This window comes from Dendropsophus ebraccatus, chromosome 10 (assembly GCF_027789765.1).
Source record: "Dendropsophus ebraccatus isolate aDenEbr1 chromosome 10, aDenEbr1.pat, whole genome shotgun sequence".
Lineage (NCBI taxonomy): Eukaryota > Metazoa > Chordata > Amphibia > Anura > Hylidae > Dendropsophus > Dendropsophus ebraccatus.
In genome coordinates this window covers 90,324,616-90,339,615 of record NC_091463.1, presented here as the reverse complement: position 1 = coordinate 90,339,615, position 15,000 = coordinate 90,324,616, and the positions used below count along the sequence as shown (strand labels likewise).

Sequence of the window (15,000 nt, the reverse complement as noted above, 5' to 3'; positions counted from 1 at the left end):
CTGAGCATCTGGACGCCCAAGCAGCTCTCTTCATAGCCCGGGGCTCTAGAACATCATGGATTTCAACAGAAAGTAATGCAAGTTTTTTTTAATTTTATACCATTGGAACAGAATCAGAAAGAAGATTGTAGAACAATGATTGATAGATTTTTTATTTTTACAATGATTGATAGATTTTTTATTTTTATTTTAAAGACACGGGAGGAGATTTATCAAACATGGTGTAAATGAAACTGGCTCAGTTGCCGCTAGCAACCAATCAGATTCCACCTTTCATTTTCCAAAGACTCTTTGGGAAATAAAAGGTGGAATCTGATTGGTTGCTAGCGGCAACTGAGCCAGTTTCACTTTACACCATGTTTGATAAACCTCCCCCATAGTGACCTTCCTTCAAGGGTCTTCGTCATGTTCCCGGATGCTTCTCCAGAAGTGTTTCTGTATCTCAGTCCTTGGATACATTGATCTGTGTATCATCCCGGCACCCAGTATTGGGCCTGTAGACTGATGAGCGCCATTATTTGCCGAGAAGATCCATAAAGCTGTTCTCTCTAACCAGACGTTCTAGTCTATGGATGGTCCTCCATCTCTGGCGTTGTCCTCTATGGCCTTTGCAATGAGCGGTCATTTTATATGCATAGAGGCCATAAATGATTTCCATCAGCTGCTCTGTCCGATCCCACCACCCCTACTAGGACTTCTTTGACTCCTTGGCATGGACGCCGCGTTTGTGCTTGTTGAGAGAAGAGTTGTCGAAGAAGCATTTATCGCACAGGGGACAGGCGAACGGCTTCTCCCCGGTGTGTGACACTTCATGTCTTAGCATGGCCGCTTTCAATATAAAACCTTTGTTGCAATGTCTGCAGGTGAACGGCTTCTCTCCTGAGTGCAGCCGCTGGTGGACCACCAGGTTGGCGTACTGGCAGTAACTCTTGCCGCAATCCTTGCACACGTGCGGCTTCTTCTCGGCATGGATACCGGAGTGCTTGATCACGCTGGATTTCCTGGTGAAGCCTTTGCCGCAGACGGGACAGGTGAAGGGCTTCTCCCTGGTGTGGACCACCTTGTGCAGCACCAGATGGGAATGGTTAATGAATCTCCGGCCGCACTCTCCGCAGGAGAAGGGTCTCTCCCCGGTGTGGATACGTTGGTGGGCTTCCACGTGATTCCTGCAGGAGAACCTCTTCCCGCACACGTCGCACGACAATGCTTTCTCCCCCGTATGGAGTTTAACGTGACGGGTCAGAGAGGCCTTGTTGCTGAAACTTTTCCCGCACTGCTCGTACGGACACATCCTCCCTTTGGACTGGGATTTTCGACCTCTTTTATTGGTGACTGTAATTTCGTAGATGATTTCTGACTTTATAGTCTGGTCATCCATGAGGCTGTCATCTGGGAGTGAACGCAAAAATGAACATAAAACACTGGTGAGAAGACGTCTGCTGAATGGGTATGAGGGGAACAGTCTACCACAGTGCTTCTCAATTCCAGTCCTCAGGCCTCACCAACAGGTCATGTTTTGAGAATTTTCTTAGCATTTCACAGGTGATATAATTGTACTCAGTGCATCAGGTATTAGCACAGGTGTCCTTTGTATGGGATAGCCTCAAAACATGACCTGTTGGTGAGGCCAGAGGACTGGAATTGAGAAGCATTGGTCTAACAGATTAAAGGGGCAGATGAGGAGTAGAGGACCGTGCCAGTCCATGCATTATATTATTAATATAGTGTAATACCTTATTTCCCCTGCGGGGGTGCTGTAGGGAAACTGAGTGCTTGCTGCCAGGTTCCCTCATAGATTACAACCAGTCACAGGTTTATACTATGGCAATCTTACTGTCAGATGACTTTGCTATTTATATACAGAGAACATTTGACCTCATACAAACACAAACCTAATGCTGAAAGCCGAATGTCATTGGCTTCATTGGGCCTCTCCGAGATGTGACTTACAGTAGAAGACAGAAACGGAGGAGAATCTGAAAGTAAATACAGCGATAAGAAAGCAGAAAGAGGAACCAGTACAGATACGGTCACCATAAACATAACATGGCTTCTTCAGAGAGGGTGACGCTCTATGCCCTATGCACAGTATCCATGGTGGTCAGACCCCCTGTGATCTTGAGAAAGGGGAAGGTTAAATCCAAGCAGCGGGCCATGTGTGCGCCGTTCATTCTCCACACAGCCATTGGCTGACGATTGATGAATGCAGCGTTAGGCTATCTCCATAGAGAATGAATGGAGTAGCAGTGAATGGAGCGCTCTATCCAGCTGAGATTAAGCAGTTGGACCTCCTGTGGATAGGGGATATGTTGGCAAGATGGGAAAAGCCTTTAAATGGGGTTATGCAGGATTAGGAAAAAAAAAATAGCTACTTTAAAGCAAAAAACATTCCACTCGTCCTCAGGTTGTGTGTGGTATTAAAATTCAGCTCCAACCATTTCAATGGAGTGGAAGAAAGCAGCCATGTTTTACTTAGCCTGGATTTCCCCTTTAAGGAGCCTATTACATGGCTAGACTAGTGTGCAGGAAGGATCACATGAGCTGGATCAGTTGTTGGATGATCGCTGATCCTGACCAATAATCACACCATGTAGAGGCCCTTAGCCTCCGGATCAGACTATACCACCAGTGTTCCTGCCATATGCGCAGAGTGCCGATAATGTGATGTCACCTGTACGGCTTCTGTCCGCTGTGTCCTCATCGGAGGGGTCTCTGGGTTCAGACTTCACATGACATAGGGGGATACAACCATTGGTGACTGCAGGCTGACCCTCTGGAATGGAGAGAGAGAAGATGATCAGTGTTATATACGAGTAGACATACGGTACAGCCCACACTCATCCCCTATTAGAGAAGACTGCAATATTACACTTAGGTAAACATTGGGATCACGCCAGAAAAGGGGGCGACTTATACCACAGCATCGCGGTAGCATAATCTCTGGGATGCAGAGTGATTCTCATGTCTGTATCTTGCCATTGCGGTGAGCTGTTGCACTTCTGTGTTTTTGTGCGTTTGCAATTTCAGCCATAACAACGTGCTCCTGCCTAGTGTGAACAGTGTTCTAAGAGAGCTGACCAAATTTGTCTTTTTCTGAACTATACTAGACGTACAGTGTATTATATTCGCAATCAAAAGACTGCACTTCAAAAAAAAGTAAAGTTTTAAAAATTATATATAAAAAAAAAAAAAAATCACCCCCGCCACAAAAAAATACAACTAAATAAACACACACACATAATCAACACATCCACAATGACCTGAACTAAAATATTATTTCATTATTCAGCCCACATGGTGAACGCTATAAAAATAAAAAAAAAAAATAAAAACCTACGCCAAACTTGCTGTATAACTTTTTATTTGTCTCAAAGCAATCAGTAGCCAAGAATGGCGCCAATAGAAAGTACAACCTGTCCTGCAAAAAACAAGCCCTCATATAGGTGTGTTCTCTAAAAATGTTATGGAGACAATAAGAGAAAAAAACAAACAAAAAAAACTGCTATGTTGGTTCCTCTGGAGCAAAGTCACTCTTTTAGCGGCTCCTGCACAAAGGTACAAACCTTATAAAGACCACAGTTATTTGGCTCCAGAACTTGTCTGCAGGTCGTGTGCGGTATTGCAATGGACTCATTTACTTCAGCAGAGCTGTGCTGTAATACCTCACACAACCTGTAGACAGGGGTGGTGCTGTGTTTTCCTGATGTTAGACAAATCCTTTATCATTTTACCATTTATAAAGGCCAATGTTTGATCCGTACCCTCGAACCCTCCGGTATCTGGCTCCTCTTTGATGCGGGGCTGGACGGGGCTCCTCTGCTCCATGTCCTGGCGGTTTATGGTCGGAGGGTCTACAGGGAGAGAAAAAGGAACAGGACAGGTAGTAAAGCTGGAATCACTCTCCGCTGTGGCCAGTGAGGCCACTATATCAGAACAGATCAGATCTCCATTACATTTGGCTTCTTCCATTTGCTTATAGTCATAATGGTCTCCATGTCCTTCCAGATATTCCCATTCGTCCTTGGAGAAATAAACCGCAACATCTTGACACTTTAAGGGAACCTAAAATAAAGGCAACAAAATGTTTACATAGCGGGAGGTGGAATCTTAGGTGAAAACAGATACTTAAAGGGGTTGTCCACTTAAAATAATATACACTATTGGCAAGAGAAGGGGACTCAACAGGAGCACATGTCATGTGACATCAGCAGTAACACAGGCTCACCAGAGTGGTAACAGACGACCGCTGGGTTTCAGTATGGGCAATACTCACACTACACCCCCTTTATAATGGTCTTTTTAAAGGGGTACTCCAGCAGGAAAAAAATCTTTAAAAACCAACTGGCATCAGAAAGTGCCAGAGATTGGTAGTTTACTTATATTTAAAAATGTCTAGTCTTCCAGTACTTATCAGCTGCTCTATGCCCTGCGGTAAGTGGTGTATTCTCTCCAGTCTGACACAGTGCTCTCTGCTGCCACCTCTGTCCATGTCAGGAACGGTGCAGAGCAGGAGAGGTTTTCTATGGGGGTTTGCTGCTGCTCTGGACAGTTCCTGACATGGACAGAGGTGGCAGCAGAGAGCACCGTGTCAGACTGGAAAGAATACACCACTTCCTGCAGGACATACAGCAGCTGATAAATAATGGCAGACTGGAGATTTTTAAATAAGAGTAAATTACCAATCTATTTCACTTTCTGGCACAAGTTGATCAAAAAGAAAAACATTTGCTGGAGTTCCCCTTTAAGCCATCTCCTCCCTTCCCCCAGTTCCCCACCTCACATGCCAGCAGCTGGATAATCCTATTGGCCAGCTCCAGGATCTTCTTCTGATTCCCGTCCTGTATTCCCAGGAGGGTGAAGGAGAGATCCGGATGCAGCGGTGAGGACTGTCCCTGAACCTCGGCAGCGCACAGGCTGTAGCTGCACTTGTTCCCGTCGGCCTCTCTCCTCACCACAATGTAATCCTAAAGGAAGAGACAAATCAGCAGACAAGGGAAGGCGTCAGCCGAGGCAGCCGCGAGTGAGGGGATCCCAGACACATCACAGAAATCCATAAGGAACAGGTGAGACATTACTCCAGTGTCCTTCATATCATGTGCCCCCATGTACAGGAGGACATGGAAAGTTCTGACTCTGTCGTTCCCCTGTACATAGGTGGAGGTAATAGATCATGGATGCTGGAGCAAGGCGCTTAGTGTTACTGCCAACTATATAATCAGATATGGTAAAAGTTTAGAGGGCTTATTAGGAAAACAGGGAGTCCTCTAAGAGGTGAAAAGTTCAGTCTGTGACACATGGCCGCCATACAGACTATATATCTGCAGCCTAAGGACATAACTCAGATGCAAACTGGTGTCCCTACTATGGCTACAAGCCCATCTACCTGCAGATCTGGAGACCTAAACACACACGTGGCCCTCGTTCAGGCTGGGCCTTGCCGCCATACTACATCTATCTTACACCTGTGTCAGACCAGCCTGAAGTGCAGAGCATTTATACTTCACCATGTCTGTATCTAATAATAATTATATATATATATATATACACACACGCACACACTAATAATAATATATATATATACACACACACACATACACAGCCTCACCTCTTCAGTCAGGAGGCAGATTATCTCCAAGGTGTGGTTTAATATGGATTCTGCCCTCTCCATCTCTGGATACATGCGGATTCTATACTGAATAAAGGCCATGGTTACAGCGGTAAAGATATAAATATAGAGAGATAGGAGAGAGAGTGAGATGGGGGGGGGGGGATAGATAGACGGAGATAGACATTAACCCCTTAAGGTCAAAGCCAATTTTCGTTTTTCCACTTTATGTTTAAAAGGCCATAGCACTTGCATTTTTTCACCAAGAGACCCAGATGAGCCCTGATTTTTTGTGAAACCACTTTGCAATGGCAGGCATTATTTTTCCATAAAATATGCTGCGAAACTGGAAAAAAAAAGTCATTTGCGCTGTCAAATAGAAAAAAAAAAAAAAAGGAATTTGTTTGGATTTCGGGGAGTTTTGCATTTACGCTGTTCGCCCTATGGTAAAACTGACTTGTTATATATGTTCAAGTCGTTACGATTACAACGATATATAACATGTATAACTTATATTGTATCTGACGGCCTGTAACAAATTTTAACCATTGTTAACAAATATATGTTCCATAAAATCGCTCCATTCCCAGGGTTATAGCGCTTTTACACGTGTCCAATCAAGGAAGAATAACCTCTCCCGACACCACTACCTTCCCGGCTTGGCTCAGATATAGGTCTCCCCGCTATTGGATTCCCTCAGTACGGCTGCTGGTGGTGCTCAACAAAAAGCACAACATGTCCCATAATATCCATAGAAGAATTGTGGCACTCACCCATGCAGCAGTTAAAGAGCCTTTATTGTAGCGGCTCGGTGAAGACGCTGACAAGTGACTGGGCTACAGTCATTTCACGAGCATGCGCAGCGCACTTCCTTGAGGACCTCGAGAAAGCGCGCTGCGCATGCGCGCGAAACGGCTGTTTACTTTTTTTTTACATGAACTAGAAGTCCCCCTGGGGACTGGTTGTCTGGGTGAGTGGGGTGATACTATGCAGAGCAAGCAGTGAACTATAGCAGGCAATGATGGGGGAGACGCTGCACCGCTCATCCAGGACTCATCAGATCTCCGCAATGGTGAGAATCCCCGATCAGCTCTGTGTCTCCCATCTGGTGGGAAGGGGATGAATCTTAAAGGGAATCTGTCAGCTGTAATTCACATTCTAAACTGCTGACACTGATCGATGCTGTTAGGACAAGGAGACGCCTGGTATTCCTCACATATCTGTCTGCACTTCCAGAACATACAGAATGATTTTATTCCTGAGGAGCTCCTGAAGTGCTGAGGACTGGAACGCTTCCTCACTCCCCCTACCATCCCTCGCTCAGATTCCAGATGACTGTCAATCAAGTAGGGATAGGAAGGGGAGGGGGAAGGTCTTCCTGCTTGCTTGGGAACACCTCTTTGACACAGGGGCGTAGCTAGGATTCATGGGGCCCCATAGCAAAAAAAAAAAAAAAAACTGTATGGAAGCACAGACAGATATATGAAAGGTACCATGTGTCTCCTCGAATCACCAGCATCTAACAATCTGACAGCTTCCCTTATTATTGGGATCATCCTTCTCAAGTAGCGAAAAGTTATACAGATTTGTCATTTAATTCTACATAAAAATCTCAAGTCTTCCCATACTTCTCAGCTGCTGTATGTCCTGCAGGAAGTGGTATATTCTTTCCAGTTTTCACAACCAAAAAGAAGAAGACAGCTGAACATTATGGGGAAAATTTATCAAACATGGTGTAAAGTGAAGCTGGCTCAGTTGCCCCTAGCAACCAATCAGATTCCACCTTTCATTCCTCACAGATTCTTCGGAAAATGAAAGGTGGAATCTGATTGGTTGCCGGGGGCGACTGAGCCAGTCTCACTTTGCACCATGTTTGATAAATCTCCCCCTATGTTTAAAGCGCACACCACTCAATGAAATGTAAAAGATCAATTTTTTTTTTTTATTTGAACATGATCCAATAACAAAAAACAAACACCAAAACAGACAAAAACAAATTAAACCACACATGGGTGTATAGTAGCCTATGTAAATAGGATATAATAATCCGCCACAACACCAGGGTATTAGACAATAATAATTTTACTCCACATGATCCAATACATAAGTATACAGAATTACAGTATGCAAACAAGAAAAGGTTGGCATTAAGTATAATGGAGAGTTGTAATAAACCAATAAATACAATAGTACGACAGACAATTTATACACCCTAGTGAAAGCAAATTATCAAACTCACTAAGCAAACACATTCATGTATAAAGTGCTAGAAAAAGGGCAGAAAGAAGCCTGAAAACAGCAAACAAAAAAAGGAAAGGTGCCAAACCATTAGCATAAGAGAGATGTCTGGTCACCCTACAGCCATGGGAGCCAATAGCCTGGTATAGACTATTCTTCCCAGTCTGACACAGTGCTCTCTGCTGCCACCTCTGTCCAGGGCAGGAACTGTCTCTATGGGGATTTGCTGCTGCTCTGGACAGTTCCTGACATGGACAGAGGTGGCAGCAGAGAGCACTGTGTCAGACTGGAGAGAATACACCACTTCTTGCAGGACATACAGCAGCTGATAAGTACTAGAAGACTGGAGATTTTTTAAATAGAATAAAATTACCAATCTATATAACGTTCTGACACCAGTTGATGTGAAGGAAAGGAGTTTTGCTGGATGCCCCTTTCAAGGCAGTTTTAGAGAAGGCTGGATGACAGCCTGCCCGGGAGCGGTCAGAGCCCCCGACAGCCTGCCCGGGAGCGGTCAGAGCCACCGACAGCCTGCCCGGGAGCGGTCAGAGCCACCGACAGCCTGCCCGGGAGCGGTCAGAGCCACCGACAGCCTGCCCGGGAGCGGTCAGAGCCACCGACAGCCTGCCCGGGAGCGGTCAGAGCCACCGACAGCCTGCCCGGGAGCGGTCAGAGCCACCGACAGCCTGCCCGGGAGCGGTCAGAGCCACCGACAGCCTGCCCGGGAGCGGTCAGAGCCACCGACAGCCTGCCCGGGAGCGGTCAGAGCCACCGACAGCCTGCCCGGGAGCGGTCAGAGCCACCGACAGCCTGCCCGGGAGCGGTCAGAGCCCCCGACAGCCTGCCCGGGAGCGGTCAGAGCCCCCGACAGCCTGCCCGGGAGCGGTCAGAGCCCCCGACAGCCTGCCCGGGAGCGGTCAGAGCCCCCGACAGCCTGCCCGGGAGCGGTCAGAGCCCCCGACAGCCTGCCCGGGAGCGGTCAGAGCCCCCGACAGCCTGCCCGGGAGCGGTCAGAGCCCCCGACAGCCTGCCCGGGAGCGATCAGAGCCCCCGACAACCTGCCCGGGAGCGGTCAGAGCCCCCGACAACCTGCCCGGGAGCGGTCAGAGCCCCCGACAACCTGCCCGAGAGCGGTTATAACACCATCAGTAGTTGTCACTATGCACACACATATAGCTGGTGACATGTGAGCTGCCACACTCTTGTGTAATGTTTCCCATCCTGTTGCTTTACAGCTGCTGCAAAACCACAGCTCTACGCGCATGATGGGAGTTGTAGTTTTTCAGAATCCCACACTGGGGAACTCTGCTCTATTGACACAGACAGAAGTACAGAGTATATTCCTAATATGCATATATTACAACATAAGTTGCCCATAGCAACCAAACAGACCAATCAGCGCTCAGCTCCGTCTCCCACACCTGCACCGCAGGCAGACTGGTTGCTATGGGCAACAAAGTTGTCTCTCCGGATACACTTGTATAGAGACTGGTGTCAGCAGCTGCTCTGAGGCCTGTGCTGATCTCCCGCCTCCCCCGTGTATAAGAACACGCTGCCGCCATATAACACACACGGCCTGGGCGCACATGTAAACAGTCCACACAAAGCTCCTACCTTCTGCGACCATGTGAGTGGGCGGGCTAACCAACGCTCAACTCTTATTGGCTTCCTAGTTTACGCTTTCGAAAAGCATGCCGGGAGTCGTAGTTGCGTCTTAAATACCCACCAGCCTATCACGTGCTGGTCGAAACTACAATTCCCAAGATTCCACCGCGGCCTGCGCACCGTTGACAGGTAACAGTTACTAGCATGGGATATGTAGTTCTTGGACGTTCAATGATTATTAAGGTATAACGATGCTGGACTACATTTCCCGAGAGTCTAGAGCGTGGACGCTAATATTAATACATTTACCAGCGCCCGGTGCACGTCGGGAAGCGTAGTTCATGTTACGCGTTGATCTCAAGGTTGAAGTGAATACCGGACTACAACTCCCAAGGATCCTCAGTAGTATCAGCGATTTCATTGGCTGCCGACGCTGAACAGCTACCGATGTACGCCGGGATATGTAGTTCTGTAGTCCCAGCAGTATCCTGGGGTGTTGCTGTCCTGCAGTCATGTGAATGCTGTCTGATATCAGGGGGAACTGGGGCAGAGATATTTCACACGTACCGTATTTTCTGCTACGGATCCGCAGCGGATTTTACAGTGCGGATTTAATGCTGTGTCCATCCATTTAGTCAAATCTGCTGCGAATCCACAGCAGAAAATCAGCTGCTACCCAAAAGGTAAAATTCAAGGGGGTGTGTAACCAAAGCTTTAAGCCAGTGATGGGGAACCTCCCGCCCTCCAGCTGTTGCAAAACTACATTTCCCATGGCTTGCGCTTTGGATGTCCAGGCATGATGGGAAATGTAGTTTTGCAACTGCTGGAGGGCGGGAGGTTCCCCATCACTGGCTTAAAGGGTCACTGCCACCAAGGGTTCCCAAGTGCTCTCCACAGCTCAGTGAGGAGATTAGGGGTTCCCAGCGTCTGCTCAGCCAATCAGTGCGCTGCCCTGCCGGGATGTCCTGCCGAGAACCCCGGAAGAAAGCTGGAGTGGGATGTATGCTCCGGCCGCTGGGGGGTTAACTTACATACTCACAGCGGGAGGTTAATCCCACTGCCAGTATGTATTCTCATAGGGATGCACTGACACTGGATCCGCAGCGGATCTACCTGTGAATCCGCATCGTGAAATCCACTGCAGATCCGGTGTGTGTGTGTGAAGGCACCCCCATCCTCCCCGCCGCCCGCATCCTCCATCCTCCTCCCCGCTGCCCGCATCCTCCATCCCGGCCCCCCATCAGCACTGCCACCCGCATCCTCCATCCTCCCCGCCGCCCGCATCCTCCATCCCGGCCCCCCATCAGCACTGCCGCCCACATCCTCCCCGCCGCCCGCATCCTCCATTCCGGCCCCCCATGAGCACCGCCGCCCGCATCCTCCCCACCGCCCGCATCCTCCATCCTCCCCACCGCCCGCATCCTCCATCCTGGCCCCCCATCAGCACCGCCGCCCGCATCCTCCATTCCGCTGGCAGGGCTGTGGGCGCCAGAGGGTTAAAGCACATACTCACAGCGGGATGTCAATCCCGCTGCGAGTATGTGCTAACATAGGCATCAAATCCGAATCAAATCCGCAGAAGTAAGATCCGCTGTGGATCCGGTAGGTGTGAAGGCACCCTAAGAGTACGTTCACACGTACAGGATCTGCAGCAGATTTGATGGTGCAGATTCAAAGCAAATCAAATTTGCTGCAGTTAGGGTCCTATTACTCGGGACGATTATCATGCAAAAAGTCGTTATATCGTTCGAATTTAAATGATAATCGTTCTGTGCAATTGCAGGCAACGATTTGAAAAATCATTCGTATGTAAAATTATCGTTAATCGTTCGCTGTAATTCCACATTCGTTCGCTCAAGTTCCTCATTTTTTCACTAATCGTTCAGTGTAATTGCACATTGTTCTTTGTTTTGCTGGGATCAGAAGGAGTAAAAGATCATGGTAACGATCGTAACTAACGACCATTGTTCTGTGTAATATGGTGAAAGATTTCAGGTTAGCGATAAACAATCTCGTTTGTGATCGTTTATCATTAAAAATCGCTCTATGTAATAGGACCCTTACACAAAAATTGCTAGAAACTGCTAGGAAGCACGACCAGCCCGTATGGCCATATTTCTACGGCTGTGGTTTCAGGCGCACATGTACGGCCGGGTGAAAACAACGGTTAATTTACGTAGTGTGAACATAGCCTTAGGGTGGTATTACACAGGCCGATGGGGGCCCCATAACTGTAAATGAGCGCTGATCTGCTAGATCGGCGCTCGTTTACTGGGCCTATTACACAGCCTGATAATCGTTTAACAAGGGCTGCATGGATATCGCTACCGATGTCCTTGCAGCCCTTGCTAAACTCTATACATTACCTATTCATGGTCCAGGGCTCCTCCTGCGCTCCGCTTCTCCCCAGGTCCCGCCCGCTCTAGCTTCATAGCGGTCTGTCTGAGCTGACAGACTGCTCAGTCAAGAACTGGCCGCGGCAGCCCTGGCCAGTGATTGGCTGAGCGGCCTGTCAGCTCAGACAGACCGCTATGAAGCTAGAGCGGGCGGGACCTGGGGAGAAGCGGAGCGCAGGAGGAGCCCTGGACCATGGATAGGTAATGTATATCGTCAGTCACCGGCCGAGAACCGGTATTACACGTAGTGATGCGCGGTCGGCGCCCGACAATTATAGGTTCTAACCTATATTAACGATCAGCCGATGACCGTAGTCATCAGCTGATCGTTGTATTTATTACATAGAGCGATAATCGGCCGAATTGGCCAATTATGGGTCCGTGTAATAGTATGTCAGCACAGCTGGTTTTGTTTTGTGTAGGACAGGCTGTAATTAGAGATGAGGGAATTTACAGTAACAAATACCCTTTGTTATCTCTAAAATCCGCTCATCAGCTGACGCCTTTTAATTCACAGTCGCTCCGCCCTGAGAGCAGGTGTCTCCGGCCAGGCCTGTTTTCATGATGTCACATACATACACGGCTCACGGAGGCTGCAGCCAATCACCAACCAGCTACAACCAGTGATAGGCTGCAGAATCACATGCTCAATGTACATGACATCATGACAGTGCAGGGTTTAAAGTTTTAGGTTTTTTTCCACAGCCAGCAGAAAATTTTAGGAAAATCCTGAAAACCCTTTAAGGGTGGGTTCACACATACCGACTCGATGCGACTTTAGCAGGAAGATCCGCTACGAGTCAAGGTCCTGGCAGGCCCCTGTCAATAACGGGTTAAGGGGGCGGTTGCATTACATACAGGACCTTGACTCGTAGCGGATCTCGCTGCAAACTCGCAGCGAGATTTTTGCTGCGAGTAGGTACGTGTGAACGTACCCTTAAAGATACATAAAAAAAATTCAACATGTCACAAGTTTAGACTGGTAGGGGGTCCGAGGCTGCCCATGTGTGACCCCAGCCCGGCTCGAGCCGTATACAGATTCACAGAACATCCACTGACTATGCAGAATTGTATTGCATTTTATTATAAAAAAAGAAAGAAGCTGTAGTCCTAGAAAGTGATTTTTATTAGGATTTACTATGACTGGGATACAATGTACAAGGAAATATAAATGTACTCCGAGTGACCGTGCCTGGTCTGTCTGCCACCACTTCAGGGAGTCTCCTAGGATTCCATAATGTTATTGTCAGGAGACACAAACATGGTTTATTAGAATAATTTAAAACCATCCTTTTGTGTCCAGACTTGTGGTTACCTGCTTGTTATGGCGCCCCCTAAAGTACATTCTTAAAGGGGGACTCCTGCAATTTTTTATTTTTAGCAAATCAACTGGTGTCAGAAAGTTATACCGATTTGTTTATTGCTTCTGTTTAAAAATCTCCAGTCTTCCAGTACTTATCAACTGCTGTATGTGCTCTCTGCTGCCACCTCTGTCCATGTCAGGAACTGTCCAGAGTAGTAGCAAATCCCCATAGAAAACCTCTCCTGCTCTGGACAGTTCCTGACATGGACAGAGGTGGCAGCAGAGAGCACTGTGTCAGACTGGAAAGAATACACCACTTCCTGCAGGACATACAGCAGCTGATAGGTACTTGAAGACTGGAGATTTTAAATAGAAGTAAATTACAAATCTGTATAACTTTCTAAAAAAAAAGTTAATTAAAAAAAGAGTTCCTCTTTACTCCTGTCCATCTTGTGAGAAGACGCTGCTTCAACTGCATGAGCTTTATTGTCTTCTCTATAACAGCAGGAATCACTCCACCAACTGGGGGAGATTTATCAAACATGGTGTAAAGTAATACAGGCTCAGTTGCCCCTAGCAACCAATCAGATTCCACCTTTCATTTTCCCAAGAGTCTGTGAGGAATGAAAAGTGGAATCTGATTTGTTGCTAGGGGCAACTGAGCCAGTTTCACTTTACACCATGTTTGATAAATCTCCCCCATTATGTGTAAGAAGAACTCGACAATGAGACTGAGTTACTGAGCATGTGTGACCACCAGCGCTTGACACTTAAGGTGGACATACTGAGGTGGAATCAAAAGAATACATGATAAGTCTGGGACAGCAATATCTCCACACAGAAGCACATGTCACTATGATTCTCACTGTGTCTGATACCTGGCATTATTTATAGGGCTATACATAGGCATCGGCATCTATGGGACCTACTTCCTAATTCATATGGAAGTTAAAGAACTTTTTTTTTTTAAATTTAGGTTTTTGCGTAACTCAAAAACATATAAGTATACAAGTATTTGCTTTAGTAGATTCTCGCGCTATAATCCAGCCCCTTTGTCTATTTGCCAAAAGCTGGATGGTTCACACTAGTGCAATACCGGTTCATTACAGCAACAACAAGTCCCGGAGCGACCACCGGTCCGACGTCCTGAACTGATGAGGATGCAACCGTATTACACTACTGTAAACCCAATCCCATCAGGAATACACCTCCATCTCTATGAGGGCCTTCTCCTTCTACCACCTTGTAGTATTAGGTGAAACTGACTGTAAATCACAGCAATACGTTAAAAATAAAGAATACAATGTAAAAAATGAAAGGGGTAATCCGGAGAAAATCTTTTTCTTTCAAATCAGCTTCAGAAAGTTATATAGATTTGTAATTTACTTCTATTTAAAAATCTTACGTCTTCCAGTACTTACCAGCTGATGTATGTCCTGCAGGAAGTGGTGTATTTTCTCCAGTCTGACACAGTGCTCTCTGCTGCCACCTCTGTCCATGTCAGGAACTGTCCAGGGCAGCAGCAAATCCCTTCAGAAAACCTCTCCTGCTCTGGACAGTTCATGAAATGGACAAAGGGGGCAGCAGAGAGCACTGTGTCAGACTGGAGAGAATACACCACTTCCTGCAGGACATGCAGCAGCTGATACGTACTGGAAGACAGGAAGAAAAAGATATTCGTCAGAGTGCCCCTTTAACACTTTATTTCATTTTACACCATTATTATTAGAATGATCAGTCCATCGCGTGCCGCTGGGACCTCCGTCCATCAGGTGTAACCTGATTAATATCCCTGCAGCGCCACCACAGGGGACACAAAGAATTACAGTTTTCTTTGATATCAGTAGGTAACG

General features: G+C 47.1%; 1 protein-coding gene across 1 annotated transcript in view; it reads right to left on the bottom strand.

Moving 5' to 3' along the window:
• Positions 1 to 343: 343 nt before the first annotated feature.
• The window catches only part of LOC138766538 (zinc finger protein 585A-like), a 28,340-nt gene continuing 13,683 nt past the window's right edge, over positions 344 to 15,000 (bottom strand). Inside the window, exons 5-12 of the mRNA XM_069944128.1 lie at positions 9,458 to 9,483; positions 5,606 to 5,687; positions 4,776 to 4,964; positions 3,954 to 4,062; positions 3,732 to 3,851; positions 2,672 to 2,773; positions 1,893 to 1,976; positions 344 to 1,389 (exon numbers count right to left, since the gene is read on the bottom strand). Of these exons, the coding sequence (XP_069800229.1) occupies positions 689 to 1,389; positions 1,893 to 1,976; positions 2,672 to 2,773; positions 3,732 to 3,851; positions 3,954 to 4,062; positions 4,776 to 4,964; positions 5,606 to 5,687; positions 9,458 to 9,483 (1,413 nt within the window). The 3' untranslated portion in view covers positions 344 to 688. The remainder of the gene's footprint in view (positions 1,390 to 1,892; positions 1,977 to 2,671; positions 2,774 to 3,731; positions 3,852 to 3,953; positions 4,063 to 4,775; positions 4,965 to 5,605; positions 5,688 to 9,457; positions 9,484 to 15,000) is intronic.